General features: G+C 48.2%; 9 protein-coding genes across 9 annotated transcripts; 6 read left to right on the forward strand and 3 right to left on the reverse strand.

The window, feature by feature from the left end:
* Positions 1–712: 712 nt before the first annotated feature.
* On the forward strand, positions 713–1,571 carry FMAN_05452 (uncharacterized protein; the record flags this gene model as incomplete). The annotated part of the gene is made up of 4 exons (XM_041827888.1): positions 713–1,273; positions 1,326–1,331; positions 1,381–1,437; positions 1,485–1,571. The coding sequence occupies 4 exons, from the start codon at positions 713–715 to the stop codon at positions 1,569–1,571; spliced, it is 711 nt and encodes a 236-aa protein (XP_041678806.1).
* A 277-nt stretch (positions 1,572–1,848) lies between these two features.
* FMAN_05451 (uncharacterized protein) lies at positions 1,849–2,418 on the forward strand (the record flags this gene model as incomplete). The annotated part of the gene is made up of 1 exon (XM_041827889.1): positions 1,849–2,418. One exon carries the CDS (start codon positions 1,849–1,851, stop codon positions 2,416–2,418), a length of 570 nt encoding a protein of 189 aa, XP_041678807.1.
* Positions 2,419–2,853: 435 nt separating this feature from the next.
* Positions 2,854–3,945, reverse strand: FMAN_05450 (uncharacterized protein; the record flags this gene model as incomplete). The annotated part of the gene is made up of 1 exon (XM_041827890.1): positions 2,854–3,945. One exon carries the CDS (start codon positions 3,943–3,945, stop codon positions 2,854–2,856), a length of 1,092 nt encoding a protein of 363 aa, XP_041678808.1.
* Positions 3,946–5,077: 1,132 nt separating this feature from the next.
* FMAN_05449 (uncharacterized protein) lies at positions 5,078–6,471 on the forward strand (the record flags this gene model as incomplete). Its single annotated transcript, XM_041827891.1, has 8 exons — positions 5,078–5,118; positions 5,165–5,343; positions 5,390–5,502; positions 5,547–5,663; positions 5,710–5,782; positions 5,832–5,935; positions 5,982–6,259; positions 6,303–6,471. 8 exons carry the CDS (start codon positions 5,078–5,080, stop codon positions 6,469–6,471), a joined length of 1,074 nt encoding a protein of 357 aa, XP_041678809.1.
* A 441-nt stretch (positions 6,472–6,912) lies between these two features.
* On the reverse strand, positions 6,913–7,848 carry FMAN_05448 (related to alcohol dehydrogenase homolog Bli-4; the record flags this gene model as incomplete). Its single annotated transcript, XM_041827892.1, has 1 exon — positions 6,913–7,848. The coding sequence occupies one exon, from the start codon at positions 7,846–7,848 to the stop codon at positions 6,913–6,915; it is 936 nt and encodes a 311-aa protein (XP_041678810.1).
* Positions 7,849–8,605: 757 nt separating this feature from the next.
* On the forward strand, positions 8,606–9,631 carry FMAN_05447 (uncharacterized protein; the record flags this gene model as incomplete). Its single annotated transcript, XM_041827893.1, has 1 exon — positions 8,606–9,631. The coding sequence occupies one exon, from the start codon at positions 8,606–8,608 to the stop codon at positions 9,629–9,631; it is 1,026 nt and encodes a 341-aa protein (XP_041678811.1).
* A 1,105-nt stretch (positions 9,632–10,736) lies between these two features.
* FMAN_05446 (uncharacterized protein) lies at positions 10,737–11,536 on the forward strand (the record flags this gene model as incomplete). The annotated part of the gene is made up of 2 exons (XM_041827894.1): positions 10,737–11,421; positions 11,487–11,536. 2 exons carry the CDS (start codon positions 10,737–10,739, stop codon positions 11,534–11,536), a joined length of 735 nt encoding a protein of 244 aa, XP_041678812.1.
* A 163-nt stretch (positions 11,537–11,699) lies between these two features.
* FMAN_05445 (uncharacterized protein) lies at positions 11,700–13,673 on the reverse strand (the record flags this gene model as incomplete). The annotated part of the gene is made up of 1 exon (XM_041827895.1): positions 11,700–13,673. The coding sequence occupies one exon, from the start codon at positions 13,671–13,673 to the stop codon at positions 11,700–11,702; it is 1,974 nt and encodes a 657-aa protein (XP_041678813.1).
* A 2,485-nt stretch (positions 13,674–16,158) lies between these two features.
* On the forward strand, positions 16,159–17,916 carry FMAN_05444 (putative SIT1-Transporter of the bacterial siderophore ferrioxamine B; the record flags this gene model as incomplete). The annotated part of the gene is made up of 1 exon (XM_041827896.1): positions 16,159–17,916. One exon carries the CDS (start codon positions 16,159–16,161, stop codon positions 17,914–17,916), a length of 1,758 nt encoding a protein of 585 aa, XP_041678814.1.
* Positions 17,917–18,078: the final 162 nt, after the last annotated feature.

Below are 18,078 nucleotides of genomic sequence, written 5' to 3' on the forward strand. Positions count from 1 at the left end.
GTAGAACGAGGTATTATTTGATCATTACAAAGCTGTAGAACAGAGACTAGCGTAACATAGCGTGTGTGCTCTTTTATCATCCTCAAGTTTCATTGCGGTGGGACGTGCGATTTATTGTCAATATTACTCTCCCAAGTCCAAGACGCCGTAGGTAGTAAAGCAAGAACTGGATGTAAACATTAGATAGGCGTCTCCGAAGATGGAGAGAAGCATGTAGTTTTGTGATTCGAGATGAACTGTAGCGATTTCGCTTCGAGAGTCCGAGTAACAAGATCCGCGAGGCATCAGTAGTATCTGCATTGACTTGTACTATTCCAAGGGTGCTTGGGCTTCTGAACTTGGTAACTGTTCACGAGAACAGCCCAAGAAGCTGGAGTGATAGCAAAGAACTGGTGATATTCTGAATTCATTGTTCTCGTCCACACATGTTGATCAGACGTAATGAATCGTATTTCACGCTTTCTATTGTTGCTGAAGAGATTTGCTGGGCGGCTGCGTGCCAGTTGCGAGCTCTAGAATGGGGTTTTGGTGGGAGATTCACCAAGCTCTTGAACAATAGGGCGTAGTCCCCTACTTCAACTACTTCACCGCACAACCTCCCTTTTCCTCCTTTGCACACACTCAACAATCTAAAACCACGAGTAAAGAGCAAAGAACTTGATCATCTCTTCTTAGTAAACAAACCCTTTCATTTCTCTTCACAGCCTTCACCATGACTCACCCAAAGATCCCAAATTTCGCTGCTATGAAGCGTTCCAGCCAAGCTGGCAACCAACACGCCCGACCCGTTCCGGAACCGAAGGGACTCACTTTCGTAGAGAGTATGACCCTCCTGGGAGTAAACAACGAGAAGTCTTCTGGCTTAAGACTGGTGAACAACTCTCCTGGAGGGGGACGTCAGGAGAACGTCGTCGCCAAAGTCCCTGGCCTCGGGGGCACATACTCGGCAATTGTCGACAACCCTGGGAGTCTGATAGACGCCTACAATATTTTGCCTCGTGGCAAGATCAGTGTGATCTTTGCTGTCACCCCCAACGGGTCGGGCGTCAACATGACGTCCACCGAAATCCCGTGGTCTGTCTTGAAGGCGCAGGAGGACGACGCCGCCACCGCCACGACAGAGAACATAATCGATCAAGTCCAAGCCCTTGATGACGACGAGACGGTCATTGGAGACGACGAGACTGTTGTCGGGGAAAACGACATTCCCAAAAAGGGGACCGTCGGAGAAAACAACGAGACGACTCCGGAGCCCACCACCACCACCCAACCCGTGAGCGATCCGAACGCTCTCTATCCTGACTCGGCGGGATTAATCATTTAAGAGAAAGGTCAGTGAAGCCTTGAGCGAGATGTGGAACAGTTACTCACATTCTACAGGCCATGACCGCGGAGTGTGCACCCAAGCACACGCGGGCCCATGATCCGACACGAAGAGTAAGTGCCCTGACCTCCAGCTGCTACACTTGATACTGACTGTGGAGTTGGGTAAGAACCCCGAAACGAGAAGTTCTAGCAGGATGAACCGAAGACCTGGGCAAGGTAGCTGCGAGTGTGCCCTTCCTGGATGATAGACAGAAGCCAATACACCTTCCCTTTCGTTCCCCTTCGTCGAGTTCGACTTTCCTTTTTGATACCCATTTGCCGCTACCTCACTTTCGAGGCAAGAGTGAGCAGCGCCTTCTGTGACCCAAGTACCTACATTAGAAACAGCATCCATCTCCCCCTCCACGAAAACATCAACCAAACATCATTCTCTTCTTGGCCCATCATCAATCACATCAACAAGCTTACGCATCCCATCAAAAACAACACATTCTCTATCATCACATCAATACCATCACAATCATGTTCTTCTACCCAATTTGCTGCTACTTCTGCATCCGAAGACACCGTGCCGCGTCAACCGCGAGCAACAGGCCAAGCGAGGAGCGAGCCCTCAACGGCGGGCCGCCAGAGAACCAAGACGGCGGCGAGCGTCCGCTAGACATCGAGTTGCCAGAAAATGATACTACGCAGCCAGATGTTCCGCCAGATGTTCAGCAAGGCGGCCCTCAGCAAGGCAGCAATATAATTTCATTCCCTCGATTGGAAGACAACCCGGACGGCAACAACCCTTCAAGTGATGCCCCTCAGCAAGCCAACCCCCAGCAAGCCAACCCTCAGAAAGCCAACCCTCAGCAAGCCAACTCTCAGCAACGCAGTGAATCAAGAACCGTGACGAGTCAATCCCCTTCATGCAAAGACCCAAGGGATGAAGAGCAGGATAACAGCAGTTCTTCAGATGATGCTCTGTCAGCCATTGTTGCTCGGTTCAACGAGGACCGGGGTCGCAGGGTATCACGCTACCAAAAGGTTACGCAACATATTTCTGAGAGAGAAAGAGATATGATAGAAGCAATGAGTCTATTCAATTGATACCTTGGTGATCAGAATGACGACACTTATCCGAATGTGGTTCCGCAGTCCAACAATGCTCATACCACCAGGGTATTTTAGGTCAACCAGGCCAGTCGAATGGTGGAAGCTGGTTGTGTTTTGGGCAGAGGGGACAGCCGGGCAAGGTGTGGTTTGTATTCATTTGGCGTTTCTTGTACCGGTCATCGCTAGGAGCATGTATTTGAGTTACGTTTTCGTCGTGTCTTCTTTTGAGGGTTGGCAGATCATGTCCATGGCCTGTTAAACGGAAGGAGAGTTCAGCGGATCGATCACAATAGCGAGTCTATTAGCAATGTTATCACGAGAGTCAATTCATAACATGGTCAAAGTCTTCTTTTAATATTAGCGGTCACCATACAGTAGTGTTAACAATAAACAATTGGTCTTTGGGGGGTCATGTTTTGGCGTACATAATTATGAGAAGACTCTCGATCCCCTCAAGCTTCTCTCATTCGGCTCAAGAGACTCCAAGTAGATGGTGCTCCCAGACGCAGGATATCCCTCTCCATCCGTCTTGAAGCCCGCCAATTCATAAATCAGCAGCAGCCTTGCGAAAAGAGCACTCCCCATTAGCCTTATCACAATGATGGCAGAGTCTCTAACGCTAATAAACACCAGGCTCGACAGGATAAGCGTCCCAAAGAGTGCTTGAAGACAATCGCCTACGTACAGCGCCGAAGCGAGAGTGAGAAACCAGCCCGTGTGTCGTCCGTTAGTTTTGACGTGAAGCTTTGGCTGCCATGCCGTTGGAGTTACTTCAGACCACAGCTTCCCTCGATCTTCCCATGCGGTTTTGGAGTCGACGGTGATTTTCAATCGTGCGGTGATGTACCCGAACAGATGGATTGCTAGAGCTGAAGCGGTCCAAATGGCGGGGAGAAAGTCTTCGGCTGGGGCGAATGTGCAGACTGCTTGGAGACAGAGCTGGTATGTGAGGTAAGCATTGTTTGCGACTGATGCAGCGGCGATGATGTACTCGGCCAAAGACACAATTGCCTGCGCTCTAGCAAAGCGTGGTACGCCAAAGGTAGTGGAAGACTCGGCACCCATCTTGGCGATAAAGTCATCATATTCCGACGCCGTAAGCGGCTTCACCCCAGAGCTACACATGGCCAGCAACACCGCCAGTCCCGGTCTTCGATACGCTAGTATCGCCGTGTCGAGGTACGAAGCACTGAGCAACTGAAGCACAGATGGAGCGAGACCGAGAATGACAGCTGCAGAAGCCAGCTCGGCTTTTCTGAACTCGGGCATCGTGGTGAGGATACAGTCGATGACTCGGTAGCCTGGACGAAGGGAGGGGCTGGATATGTTGAGATATTCTTGTATTTCGGAGGAGCAGTTGTATTTGAGTTGGTCCTTTAGCAGGGGCTGCCATGCTGGAAAGAATTCTCGGAATTGTTTGTTTGAGCGTTGGAGGGCTGTTGTTGGCGGGATGAAGGAGAGGATGGTAGTGATGAATAGCGTGAGGTTCAAAATGTTGGGCTTTACTAGTGCACTGGCCATTTTGATCGAGCTGAGCATAACAGCTTGTTGAGAGTTGAGTGACGCATCGTGGGAACAACGATAAGGCTGCCCCAGCAGGGGATACCCGCACTTTATGCCTGTTCCATGGTAAGACCCCAATCCTTTAGCTTCAGCCTCAAATCCTCTTCGTTTCACTACATCGGTAGTAAGCAGAATGGTGTCATTACTCCCGGTCAAAAACATACAGGCCCCTCGGGGAGCGAGAAAACATCAAGCCTTGGTACAGGGCATTAAAATAAACTTAGCAATTGGTATCCTAAATTCAGCAAAAATATCCCAAACTTGTGCTAATTTACCTAAGTTTTTTTGTGTTAGGACCAAGGCCCCGAGGTCTCTTTCGTCTCGTGGGGGCTATCTTCAGCCGCCAGCCTTGTTCATGTTCTGCAGTTATGATAGGGGGCCTCAATGTGACCGATGTGACCGTCGTGCATGTCACATGCAGGATGTGAGACATGGGATGGGAACGGAGTTATTTTTAGGAATGCTAGAGGAGGATCATTTGTGCTGACATGAGAGTATTCGAACCATTCATTGGGAACAACGACCTCCTACTCTGCATGACCTCACCTCTATCCTGAACCACAAAATAACCAGGGCAATTATTAAGCTTGTAAAGACTTGAGATTACTTTCGCTATCGAGTCTGAATGCCTTATCCCCCGCAGCCGCCTACAACTCGGCTTTGTAAGCTTTGGTAGGAGATGTTCCTTTAAGACAATGCCAACAATCAACCAAACAATTTATGATAATCTACTGATTAATAAACGAAATTGTACATATATCGGAGGACGGCTTATTCTGTATTTGACTGGGTGAACGGCGTCTGATCCGGTGAGGGGTCATCATGTTCATTGGTCCTGACAGATCTGTGGCTTGCCCTTACGAAAAATAGCACAATTCGGATAGTTTGATCGATTCAAGTAATGTCCGGGAGACCAAAACCTTGACGATAGAGTTTCAGCTAGGATGATCGGCATACTCAGGACACTAGAGTTCTTCAATACATAAGCTATCCAATGACTCTGTTTCTCACCGTGAGATACCAAAATTATTCAACCCCTTTCAACTTCAAGATCACAAAACAACAGTATTTCAGCCCTCTCGATACCACCATGTCTCAAAACATACTCATCACCGGTGCAGCGGGTTACATGTTCGTCTCCCAATCTTCTCTCGCAAACAACTAACAAAGCCAAAAGAGGAGGTTCCATCGTCGCAGATCTTTTATCCAAGCACCCTGAGGTCACTAAAGACCAAATCGTTGCCGCCGTCAGAACAGATGAGCAGGACAAAGCTCTTTCAACTCTGGGCATCAATGTCCTCAAACTCGATTTATCAGATGAACAAGCCATTATTGACGAAATATCGTCTCACAAAAGTAATAAACTGCTACAGAATGAGAATTTCGTACTGACGGCCTCCAGTTAGTGTCATTGTTCACGCGGGTAACAGCATAAATCCCGGGCTAGCTTTACCTTTGATAAATGCTCTGGCAAAACAAAGGGAGGTAGCTGGGAAGCCAACGTACTTCATCCATGTAGGTTATTCAACTGATTGAAGTGTGACTTCTGACATCAGCAGACCTCAGGGTTGAGTGCCTTCTACGCAAACTCTGGCTGGCCACGCAGTGTCAATGAAGACACAGATGCAGTGTTTGAGACGGAGAAGGAGTTTGCAGACTCGTATCCAGTCCGAAAGGTGAGTCAGCCTGTATAGCCTATGTATAAGATGCTGACATTTCAAGACGGATGTAATGGTCATAGAACATGCACAAGCCCAAGGCGTCACACCATTTGTTGTTGTACCTTCTATCGTCTGTAAGCGAAATCATGCCTTTGCATTGATTTATGTTGACTGGTGAACAAGATGGAAGAGGAACTGGCGCGTGGAATCAACTCTCCGTCATGATACCAGGCCTGACACGAGCGAGCCTCAAACTCGGAAAAGTGTACAAATTCGGCGAGAATATTGTAAGTCCTCTACTAAGTTATAATTTCGAATGCTGACGAGTCAAAGTCGTTACAAGCTGTTCATATTAGTGATCTTACGTCTCTATACTGCCGAATTATACATGCTGTTCTGAACCACGAAGAAATACCAAGTGGAAAAGAAGGATATTATTTTGCAGTTGCTCACGCCATGGATATGTGGGAATTCCAAGACTATCTCGCCGCAGCCATGAAGGCTCGAGGCCCTGTGTCAAGCGATAAGCCCGAGGTGTATCCTAGTGATGAGTTTGCTGCAGAAGCGATCGATTTGCCGGTTGAGTTTCTGGAAACCCTTTACAAGTCCGGGTAAGTTATTCCTTTCTTTGTTGAGGAGGTTCTGACGATGCAGGGGTCATTTCACGGCGACGCGTCCTCAGAGTATTGGTTGGAAACCAGAGTGGGATAAAGAGCGGTTTTTGAAGAATGTAGATGCTGGGATTGAGGATGTTCTTGAGTTGAGGAGGGCAAAGAGTAGTCTGATTGACTCTCTGTTTGCTTCTGTTGGAAGGGCACGTTGACATTACCCAGCGATGAAACCAGTACCGGGCAGAACTCTATCTAAGGATGCTTATCAGCTACAGATGGCTAAGATCCCCTAGCAAAACCTTTAGGTACCCTCTCCCACTTACTGGAAACTCGTAGCATAGTATGGGGTGTATATATGCTTCTAAACTATTCCAAAATAGTCAAAATGATCTAACATTCATCCGATTTCCTTACGTTTTCAACAGTGTCGTAGCCAAATATAATAAGATTATAGTAGAGTAGAGCAAAGCTAATGCCCAGCCGTTAATCTGATAATTCGCTCCCACCAGATCCCATATATTAGAACACTTGAGTTTGTCAGTGAATCCTATCTCTCCAACCTCTCTCATTAGGTACTCAGGACATCAATAAGTCCATCTTATATCCCTCCTCAATCATCTGGTTCAACTGTAAAGCTACCACAATCAGGTCACTCAATATCCCATAGTAACATGGGGTTCAAGTTCTTTCTTCGTCCACTCCCAAAGTTGATCACGAAGCTTACCATCCTTACTCAGCGACGACCCCTTCCCCTGTACACCGACAGGGAAGTAGAAAGCACCAGACTTCACATCAGGACTAGTTGCTGTCCACAGATGGTTCAGCGTCCCCTCCTCGATGCTCACAGTAACGAATTTCATGGCAACCTTGAACAATGCGGCCATCAAAAAGTTATAGTCCTTAACCACCGGGCCACTGAGGTTGGTTGCAATGACTCCCGGATGAATACTCATGACTTTGAGGTCTGTGTTGTGATTTGCCAGTGCTTGGGCGTAATGCACCGATGCGAGCTTTGACTGGCCGTAACGAGTCCATGTTGAGAACTTGGGCAACGTGGTCTTTAGGTCATTGAAGAGATAGGAGTTCTTGGGTGCCATGTTCTCGAGTTCGGAGCTGAGAAAGATAACTCGCACGTCGGTAGATATGGCGGCGGTTGCTTTGAGGGTTGGTAGGAGCAGCGTTGTGAAGAGCGCGGGACCGAGATGATTTGTCCCGAACTGGATCTCGTATCCATCCTCCGTCAGACCTTCTGGTACAGACATGATCCCAGCATTGTTAATCAAGATGTCTAATCTGTCAGACATGGTTCTAAATGTAGCTGCAGCTGTCTTTATACTCGCAAATGAGCCTAGGTCGAGCTGAAGAAAGGTAACAGGTCCTGCATTGGGGTTCTTCTGGCGGAGTGTCTTGATGGCTTCGTTTGCTTTTTCTTCTGATCTGGCTGCGAGATAGATGTGCTTGGGCTTGTGCTTTGATAGCTGATAGATAACTTCGAATCCTAGCCCGGTATTCCCTCCTGTGACTAATATCACCTTTCCAGAGAGGTCAGGAATATCTTTGTCTGGGCTAAAGGATACGCCTTTTGTCATGGTTGAGATCCGTAGCTCACGTTTATAAAAATGAATAATGATAAATGAAATAGCACAAAGAACCTAAACCAAATAGAAGTCACTTTTTATTCACTAAAATCACTGGCATTTATACTAATCAATCCATGGGGAATATTACTTGGTCATAGACGCGTGTATAGTTTGAGTTTCAGCATGTGGGCCTGTACGTGACATCTAGTTCCATTTCTATTCGCCAACAGTCCCTAAACGAAACCAACGCTAGAGCCGCTTCGAGCTAGCCATCCGGTCTCTTCATATACGGACTTTCCCAAGCGCGAACTCCTTCACGCAGCGGCTTAGTTAATGCACCGGTACCGACATGAGCCCGCGCGTTTGTTTTGATAGACTTGCAAGTGCCGGAATAGTTCAAGTTAGAATCTCGCACATCGGAGAAGAAGGAAAAGTGCGAGAGAGGCCGAGAAACTCTGATTCCACGCTTATATACGAATATCATACGCCATTGTCACGGCCTTACAAACCATTCTTGAAAGTCCGTTGCTTAGAAATCCTATAATTCCAATCTACTTTAGCAGAAATGTCGATGAAGCGTGTTTACTGCAGGTATAAAGAGCCATTCTCACATCTCCTCTCTCAGGCTTCCCCTTACAGCACTATCAAACATCAACAATCATCACTTACCAAGTTACCTACTATCAATAAATCATACACCAAGAGCATATCTTTTGCCAACTCACGACCCTTAAGTATTTCAAGACCTCAACTGAATCAGAACACAATGTCTCAGAACCGTGGAGCCGTCAACCCTGCTGCCCGAGCCCCCCTCGAGGTCAGGCCACTCGACACACCTACCCCAGGACCCGGCGATATCCTCGTCAAGAACGAGCTCATCGCCATCAACCCAGTCGAGGTCAATATCACCAAGAACGACTTGTTCAAGTCCAAGTACCCCTGTGTGATCGGTACATCTTTCGGTGGTGAAGTCATCGCTCTTGGCGAGGGCGTTTCCGACTTCAAGGTTGGAGACAAAGTCGCCGTCTACGCCAGCCCAACCGATGGCGACAAGTATGCTGCCTATCAGGCCTATGCGTTGGCCAAGGTTGACACTACCATTCTCGTCCCAGAGGGCGTTGATCTGGCTGTCCCTGTGAGCATGAACGGGAACCTGACCACTGTCGTCGGCATGATCAGCGCCACAGCTGGTGTACCCAAGCCAGACATTGAGAGCAAAGTAGTCGCCTCTGGCAAGAAGATCCTTATCTACGGAGGAACTTCTAACCTAGGCAGCTTGGCTATACAGTATGTTCGCCGGGCAGGCTACAGCGTAGTCACCACCACCTCACCCCAAAACAAGGCCTTTGTTGAAACTCTCGGCGCCGATAAGATCATCGATCACAAACAGGATCGCGACGTACTTGTCAAGGCTTTCATTGCTGAGGGACCCTACGATGTCGTCGTCGATACCATCTCCTATCCCAACACTGTCAGCATACTTGCCGATGTCCTAGCCGCCCAGGGCGGCGGCACAGTCTTCGCCACCCTGCCCCCCTTTGGTCCGGAGACACTGCCCCAAGGTGTGGTCCGCCAGTATACCTCGTGGCCATTTACCCTGTACAAGGAGGGCAATGAGCACTTCATCAGATGGGCTTTTAAAGAGTTCTTTGCCAAGGGCATTGCAAGTGGCAAGCTTGTGCCGACGCAGATTGAAAGAGTTGGCGGTGGGTTCGAGGCGGTCAACAAGGCTTTGGATATCCTAGGAAAGGGTGTTAGCAACTCCAAGGTTGTTGTTGAGCTTGAGAAGTAAGAAGAGATGGATTGTTAGAAAATGCTGGTAGACTAGGTAGTTATAGATGACGTACGAAATAGACTAGTGTTGCAGATAAGAGTTTATGAAATCTAAAGTGAGACCAACGATTATAGTGAAACTTTATATCCTGGATTTGAAACAAACAACAGTCTTGATTCTTGCCCGCCAATCATGTTCCCTTGTATTCTTGGCAGAGTATTATCCAAGTTCCGCTACTCTGATTGCCTTTGATGGGTTGAATTCATCGTCGACAGAGGACAGGGATTTAGTCGGGGTATAGAATACTACGACAAACCGTAGGTCAATCCAATTCTAGGCTCATCAAGAAGCTCTCTGCTGTCACAATTCAGGAATGGTCTGGAGCTCGGAAACATATCATCAGAAAGACACGAAAGATATCCTGCCTCAATTTGCATCTTACGAAATGGTCGTTTCTTTCAAGGTTGGTGGTTGGAATTGAACATATCTTGAGCACGTCGTTTCATAAAACATGGGCATTTAGAGTATAGAGACAAGCTAAAGTCTGGCTCGACTGAATACAGACTGGTGTCACTATAAATAAAATAAGCATTAGGTTCAACAAATAGAGAAGGAAAGTAATTGAAAGATCAAGGCGACAAATAGTTGCAAGATCTCGATATGACCCCGAGACACCATATCACGCTACCACTTACAATGCCTGCAAACATCCCTATATAGATCAAAAAGGAAATTCTCACCTTCTATGCTCCGAACCTCCGAAACCTATTTCACCCAATGCGACTACGATCCAATCGTTATTATCCTTGTATACGAGACGGTTATTCTAGAATACGCGGCTTCGCTTCTATTGCTGGGGAAATTCAGTCTTGAGTCGTGATTGGTGGAGTTTTTGACTAGATCAGTCGGTAGTCGGCACTTGATGGGGCTATAACTTACCAGATATGATCATATCGTCCGAATAGGAGTTTCAGGTCAAACACGCAGCCAATCTCCGAAGCACGGATACTTTCTAAAGAAACATTATAAAGAAGCCGCCAAGGCCTTGTCTACTCTTCAATTCATCTCTAATCCATTCAATTCAGCCCTACAGTTTCAGTTCCACCTTACATTCCTTTTCACCATGAAGTTCTTTACTGCTTTCTCTGCCCTTTTGGCTGTGGCTTCAGCTACACCTACTACTTCTCCTTCAAAGACCCTTGATAAACGAGCTACCACCTGGTGTGATGCTTTCGGGTCCCTCCAAACTGAAGGATACACCGTTTACCACAACAACTGGGGCAGCGGCCAGGCTACGTCCGGTTCCCAGTGCACCACCTTCAACTCTGTCAAGAACAAGTCCTTCTCTTGGTCCACCAAATGGAGCTGGGCTGGTGGGAACATCCACGTCAAGAGCTACTCCAACGTTGCCCTTGAGAACATCAACAAGAAGGTCTCGGCCATCAAGTCCATTCCCACAAAGTGGACATGGCGCTACAGCGGAACCAACATGGTTTCCGATGTCTCCTACGATCTGTGGCTTGCTCCCTCTGTTGGCGCTGCTAACAAGTACGAGATCATGATCTGGGTTGGAACCTACGGCGGTGCTGGTCCTATCTCCGACTCTGGATCTACTCCCCTTGCGACACTTACTCTCAACGGTGCGCAGTGGAAGCTCTTCCGTGGACCTAACGGCGATACTACTGTTTACTCTTTCGTTGCTACCAAGAACCAGGGCAACTTTGAGGGCGATCTTCTTCCTTTCCTTACGTACCTCACCAAGAGCCAGGGTGTTCCCAGCAGCTATGTTGCCACAAGCTTCCAGGCCGGTACTGAGCCTTTCGTCGGTAAGTTTTGTTCCTTGTGTGTTTTAGTTCTCAAGTTAACGTGTCAGGTTCCGACTGTGTGTTTGCTACATCTGCCTACAGCCTCTCTGTCAACTAAACTGCCTGTAGCGCAGATTAGCTGGCTAGTCTTTTCTTGTATTATAAATATCCTTGCTGTATATAACCTGAAATCTGCATATCACAATTCAAATAGTCTCTGCAAGAAAGAGCTTGTTATTCAATATGCCTAAACTGCTACGAAGTTCTCAAGGACCCGCGATTCATCGGATTTCAATGGATTCAATCTTGGCCTTCCCTGATGCCAGAAACTCCGAGACCTCGCCATTCATCAAGCCTATCATAAAGCAACACCCAACAAAAAGGTAGTGGTCATCCTCTGGGCGGAGGACTGCAAGTTCGTTAGAGGCTGCAAGAACACAGACCACATCTCCAGGCAAAACAGCCTCTGGCATCGTGCCAATATAGCCATCCTCCGTTATAAATAGCTTGTTTCCGTAGAAAGCCCTTCCCGCAAATATCCACTCGGCTAGTACCGCAGCTACGTATGGCTTTTGTAACCATTGTCTTCTCCACTCGCCCTGCCGAACTAGACGCGTGGGCGAAAGCCATTTGCCAATGCAAAGGCCGGCGTTGAAAGCAAAGTTCTCATATGTTCTTGTTTGGAGCAAAGTGCAGCAAAGTACCTCTAGCACGCTTTTGCCGTTGGGATACATATCCTGGGGTGATTGTGTAAAAGTCATGATACATTTTTGTAAACTGGTTGTCATGAGTTCATAAGACACGGGCTCATCGTAGATAGTTTTTACAGTCTGTGCCTTGATACCGTTGACCCAGAAGCTATCGCCGACAATATCTATAAGGAGATTGTTGAATAGCTCAGGTACTGTTTCAAATGCACAGTACCTTATCTCAAGATGCCTTTCAGAGTTATTTCGTCTGCCGTTCTTTATAAACACAGGAGTCCAGCTTGGTAGACCATAAAGCCGTTTAAGGCCAACAGCATGGCGATTCAAGAAGCTGTAATGTCCCAAGCGCCATCCTTCTTTGATAACAATCCGATGATTCAAATCCATTGCCTTCTTATGGACAGACTTCCAACAAGAAACAACCCACGTCATGAACTCGAGATTAACCTCGCGGATGGACTTGGTATAGTCAGGTATGATTGGCGATTCTGTCACAGCCAAGCGGCCGTACACACAGTCTAGAGCATTAGAAGCTTCGGAATCTAGAGAGAAGTACAAGCTCAGATACCACATGCCACGCCTAATGCTTTTAATTTCATTGACCTTACCGGATTCCTCAGCTATAAGGCGGGTCACGAAGACATACAAGATTTTCCAGGCGTCTCGTTTGAGTTTTGCAATAGCGTACCGTTTTAAAGAATCCTTTTCCTTGCCAGCCTTGCGTTTTAGGTAGTTGTCTATTCCGACAAGTGCCACGACACATGACGAGTGGTGAATGAAATAAGACGGAGATACAAAGTATAGCTTTCTTGCAAGAATGATCTCCTGACGAACCCAAACTCTGTTCCAAAATTCTAGTTGACAGAAATTCGATACGGCTTCACAAGGCCCACTGAAAACCCAATGGAAGCGTGCTTCATCAAAAGTAAAGCCAGTAGAGAGCCAAGACGACTTTTCCGGGTCCCAAGAAACTCCAGCAAATCGCTCAAAAATTTCGCCTTCTGTAAGACCCGTGGGGTTGAGTGTTCCAGCATATTCTTCGGCAATGTGGACCAACCGTTCGAAAGTCTTGAACACTTCGCTGACATCTTTATCGCTGGAAGAAAGCCAGGCCAGAACCATTGCTGCCGAAGAGTAGATATCTGCCATCATGCTGACTCGGTATAGTCTTTCAGTTAAATCACTTTGGTTGATACAGAGTACATCAGCCCACAAGCGGAACTTGGAAGTGTCGAGTTCAGGATCTGCCTCTCGCTCGATAACAGTCCAGTGCTTCTTCACATGCCGAAGTGCAGTAGCGAGGGTGACGGTAACTTGCCGTGGGACACCATCAACGATGATCTCTTCTGTGACTTTCGGGTCACCCCAGGCGTAGGCAATGCAGGTGTAGTAAAGATCCGGTGTAAGGAGGACGGTGTGGAGTTTGCAGTTGACTTTGCCGTCAGGAGTGTTGGGAAGGATCTCAAGAAGACGTATCTCTCGTTTATCCTTGTTGAGGGGCTGGTAGAGAGGCGGATAGGAACCCGCTGCTGTGCTAGAGGACGCCATGTGGTTGAGAGTGATCAACAACTAAGGTAGTGAGATGGAGTTGCAGTTGTTGAGACTTGCTAGTAGTTGGTGAGGTTGACGAAAGACGAGAAAGTCTGTCTCGCGATAGAGACTTTATATAGTTATTTGGGGTTACACGCAAGGCTGTAACTTGTCGAATTGTTTCCTGCGTGGCAGAAGGATTATGTTTCATTCTGGCAAAGGAGTGTAGCCTGTAGTCACAAAGCTATCAAGCACAGAGAAAGCAGATGGAAAACAGAGGAGCAAGAGACAAACCGAAGGTTTCATGGGACTTCTGCCTAAGTGCTTTCATGACTGAGAAACAGTATGAGGTATCCTTCAGATATTGTTGATTTATCTGAAAGCTTCACCCCTGGTAAGCTTGTCAGTTGGATAGTGATTAATGATTTCTTTGCTATTGACAATTCGATTAGTGTCCTCCATGCTAACCAAACAATCTTCATCGTTTAATTACACCCCTAATCTCAAGCTTGTAAGAGGCACAAACAGGTTGCTGTCTAGGCAGAGGTTTGGTTTGTTTTCAAGCCTCACATGAGACTTTTCATAAAGGAATCAAACGTCACAAGGTGAAATCAGATGAAATCTCAAGGGCACTCTAGTTCTACTTTGTTAAATCAGAGGAAACAGAAAAAGGAAACACCTGATTGCATAAGAGGAGTGATTGTGAGAAAATCTGTTAATGGATTGTTATGCAGATTTCTTAGTATGATGATAACCATTCCTAATTGCATCTTAGACTTCTGGCATATTCTATGATTCCGAATTGTCTATAGAGTCAAACCGTATTCATTTTGAACTTCTTGACTCTATTTTGGTGATCGGCAAGTCAGAAAACAATATTGCATGGTGCCAAACATGATGTGCACCTCAAAAACTTCACCTCCATAAACACAGTAACACGGCGCCAAACAGAAAGGGATTGTCCAGCAACTCGCCACAGCCAAGAGAGCCTCACTTTGCTAGGAGATAGATTTCTTCGGCCAAGCACTTGTGGCAAGCTAGACAGAATTTTCTGCCAAATATTGAGCCCAAGCCAATAGCTCAGCAGCCAAGACGCGTCACATAAACTCTCTACGGATCGGCGAACATGATTGATGGATCAGATAAGATTAGACAATGACCCGACGCTAAGACGACACTGGAATGCCCTACCTGAGACAGTGTCTAGTGGCTTGAAAAGGAAAAAACTCAATGCCATGCCAAGAAACGAATTACCCAACGTCCAAGCTTAGTTCAACCGAGGAACCGACATCGTCCGACATCGCAGGAACAACAATCGAAGGATCAGAGCTGTAACTGTAGTGGATGTGATGTGATGCAGCTGAGATCGACGACCAAGTGGGTTGATGCACACTCAATGCCCACGACAATCACAATGAGACGTTATCAGATCGATCCCACGTCCACTGACACATTCACATCGTCTCTTCACCCCACGTCGTCTCACCCCAATCGTTCGCCGACATATCCTCGGCCGGCGATTTACCTGCATCCCGCGGCCCTTTGACACAAAGTCGCGTGTCCAAACTTCCTAATATCCGATGCCCCGTCCCCTAGATCCCTTCTAGACCGTGCTCAGTGGATATTCCCATCAAATTTTTATATTCGCCAAGGAAATTCGGGACCCGACGATGTGGAATGACACCCCCAAAGAGGAACTCATCCGTCAACCAAGAAGCTTAGGTTTACGCAGAGCCTCTCACAATTGGACCCTCGAATTACCAGCCAAGAGACGGATTCTCAAGTGGCATGTTATCAATCAATCTCTTAACCCAAAGCAGTTTATATCCGCGTCATCCGGGTACTCTCAGATTTTTCTGAACCAGAGGATTTTGTGGAACGTTGCATTTTTGCGGACAGCGCCGAGGGAAAGACGATCCCTTCCTTTTGGGGGATTGCATCGGCGAAACCGCAGGCAGCTGTTTAAAACATCCTTGTCGTGGGATTGGGCAGAGAAGGGAAATAATGGCTGTGGATCAGTGGGTTTATGTTGCCCTCGGCTGACTTGACTAACGCCAAGAGTGAAGACAGTCGCTAATCAGTGAAACTCTGTGATACAAAAGTTTATTGGGATGAAGATCAGAAAGTCACTTCACGGGTTGAACTCCACGATGCTTCGAGTACAGTAACGCAGACAGTAGCGTATAATTGAGTACAGCTCAGTAGACATCATCCGCCACCTTCATCATCACCAAAAATCCCCGTCGCTGCACGCTACGGACGACACTAATATAGCGCATCAGTGGCCTCCCAAACTCGCATGACGCCCCCTCCACTCCCTATCAGATCCTCCGAAAAGTTCTTCACTCGGCACGTTAAAGTTATCTAATCAATCTCGAGTGGATCTACCCTCCCAACCTATAAACCTTCCTTCCTCCCCCCGTAACTCCTCCACCATGCTCTCTGTTTGCATGAACCCTTCTCTCAGTGCATGAACTCCTCCTCTTGAGGTTCACTATTCACAATGTCCGCCCCAGAGAAATCCCCCGACAACGACCACGGCCATGAAGTCCCCCCTTCAGCCGCCGACGCCGTCCGGGACATCACATCCCCCGGTGTCCAGCGCATCAAGGCCATGTCCGAAGTGATCACCTTCACCGACCGCATCTTCATCTTCTTCGGTGTCTTCCTCATCGCCTACGCCTACGGCCTCGACGGCACCGTGCGCTACGCCTACCAGCCCTCCGCGCTCAACAGCTTCCAGGAACACTCGCTCCAGTCCTCCGTTAATACCCTCCGCGCCGTCATCGCAGCAGCTGCGCAGCCCACTGCGGGAAAGATCGCTGATGTGTTTGGTCGTGTGGAACTTATCTGTATCTCTGTGTTCTTTTATACCATTGGAACTGTCGTTGAGGCTGCGGCGCAGAATCTGGATACGTACTCTGCTGGTGCGGTCATCTACCAGATTGGATATACTATGATTATTTTACTTGTGGAGGTCATCATTGGAGACATCACGTCTGTGCGATCGCGTTTGTTCTTTAGTTACATCCCCGCTCTGCCCTTCATCATCAACACCTGGATCAGCGGCGATGTCACAGAAGCTGTCCTCGGAGCTACGACTTGGCGATGGGGAATCGGCATGTGGTGCATCATCTACCCCGTCTGCGCGCTCCCTCTCATCATCAGTCTTCTCGTCGTTGGACACCGCGCCAAGAAGGCCGGCCACCTCGTCGGCTACCGCTCTTCGTTCCAACAGCTCGGCTTCAACAAACTGACCGTCGAGCTCTTCTGGCTTCTTGACATCATCGGTGTCATCCTCCTCATCGCCGTCTTCGCCCTGCTCCTCGTGCCCCTCACCATCGCAGGAGGTTTCGAGAGCAAGTGGTCAGACCCTCAGGTCGTAGCCCCCCTCGTCATCGGTTTCGTCTGCATTCCCGTCTTTGTCGTGTGGGAGCTCCGCGCTCCTCACCCCCTGGTTCCCTTCCACCACATGAAGGACCGCTCCGTCTGGGCACCCATGGGAATCGCTTGCATGCTCAACTTTGCCTGGACAATGCAGGGCGACTATCTCTACACCGTTCTCCAGGTGTCCTTCAACTTCAGCATCAAGGCCGCTACACGAGTCCAATCGCTCTACTCCTTCGCAAGTGTCATCACCGGCACAATTCTCGGTCTTATCGTGTACAAGGTGCGCCGCTTCAAGGTCTTCATCGTATCAGGAACGTGTCTCTTCCTCGTCGCATTCGGTCTCCTCATTCGATACCGCGGCGACCCCAGCTCCGACAACAAATCCGGCGTCATTGGCGCACAGATCCTCCTCGGTATCGCGGGTGGTATGTTCCCGTACCCCGCGCAGGCCTCGCTCCAAGCCTACGTTACCCACGAGCGACTCGCCGTCATGACGGGTCTGTACCTCGCGCTGTACCAGGTCGGCTCGGCCTTTGGAAATGCCGTCTCCGGTGCCATCTGGACCCAGGTTCTCCCTGTGCGACTTGCCCAGAGCTTCTCCAGCTTCGGAAACGAGACTCTCGCTGTGTACGCCTACTCTCAGCCTCTGTCTGCCATTATCGACTTCCCTGTTGGTTCTGACGAGCGCGATGCCATGATTGATGCGTACAAGCACGTCCAGCGCCTGCTTACCATCACTGGTATCTGTCTTTGTGTTCCTCTTATCGCGTTCTCGCTGTGCTTGCGTAACCCCAAGCTCACCGACCAGCAGAACTTGGTTGAGGATGAGAAGCCCGGTGCGGCTACTGAGCGCTCTTCGGCGTCAGCTTAGAAAAGTCAAAAGTATTTAAAAGTTGTATGTAATGTCGTAATATGGTAATTGATCTAGCCTAGCGCTATTTGTTTAACTTCTAGTTCTCTGAACACGCCGTGAATTGTCCAACAGTCGAAGTCTAATTGATGCTCTGCGAGGTCAATTGTCGTGCATAACAAG

Source organism: Fusarium mangiferae (assembly GCF_900044065.1).
Source record: "Fusarium mangiferae strain MRC7560 genome assembly, contig: FMAN_scaffold002, whole genome shotgun sequence".
Lineage (NCBI taxonomy): Eukaryota > Fungi > Ascomycota > Sordariomycetes > Hypocreales > Nectriaceae > Fusarium > Fusarium mangiferae.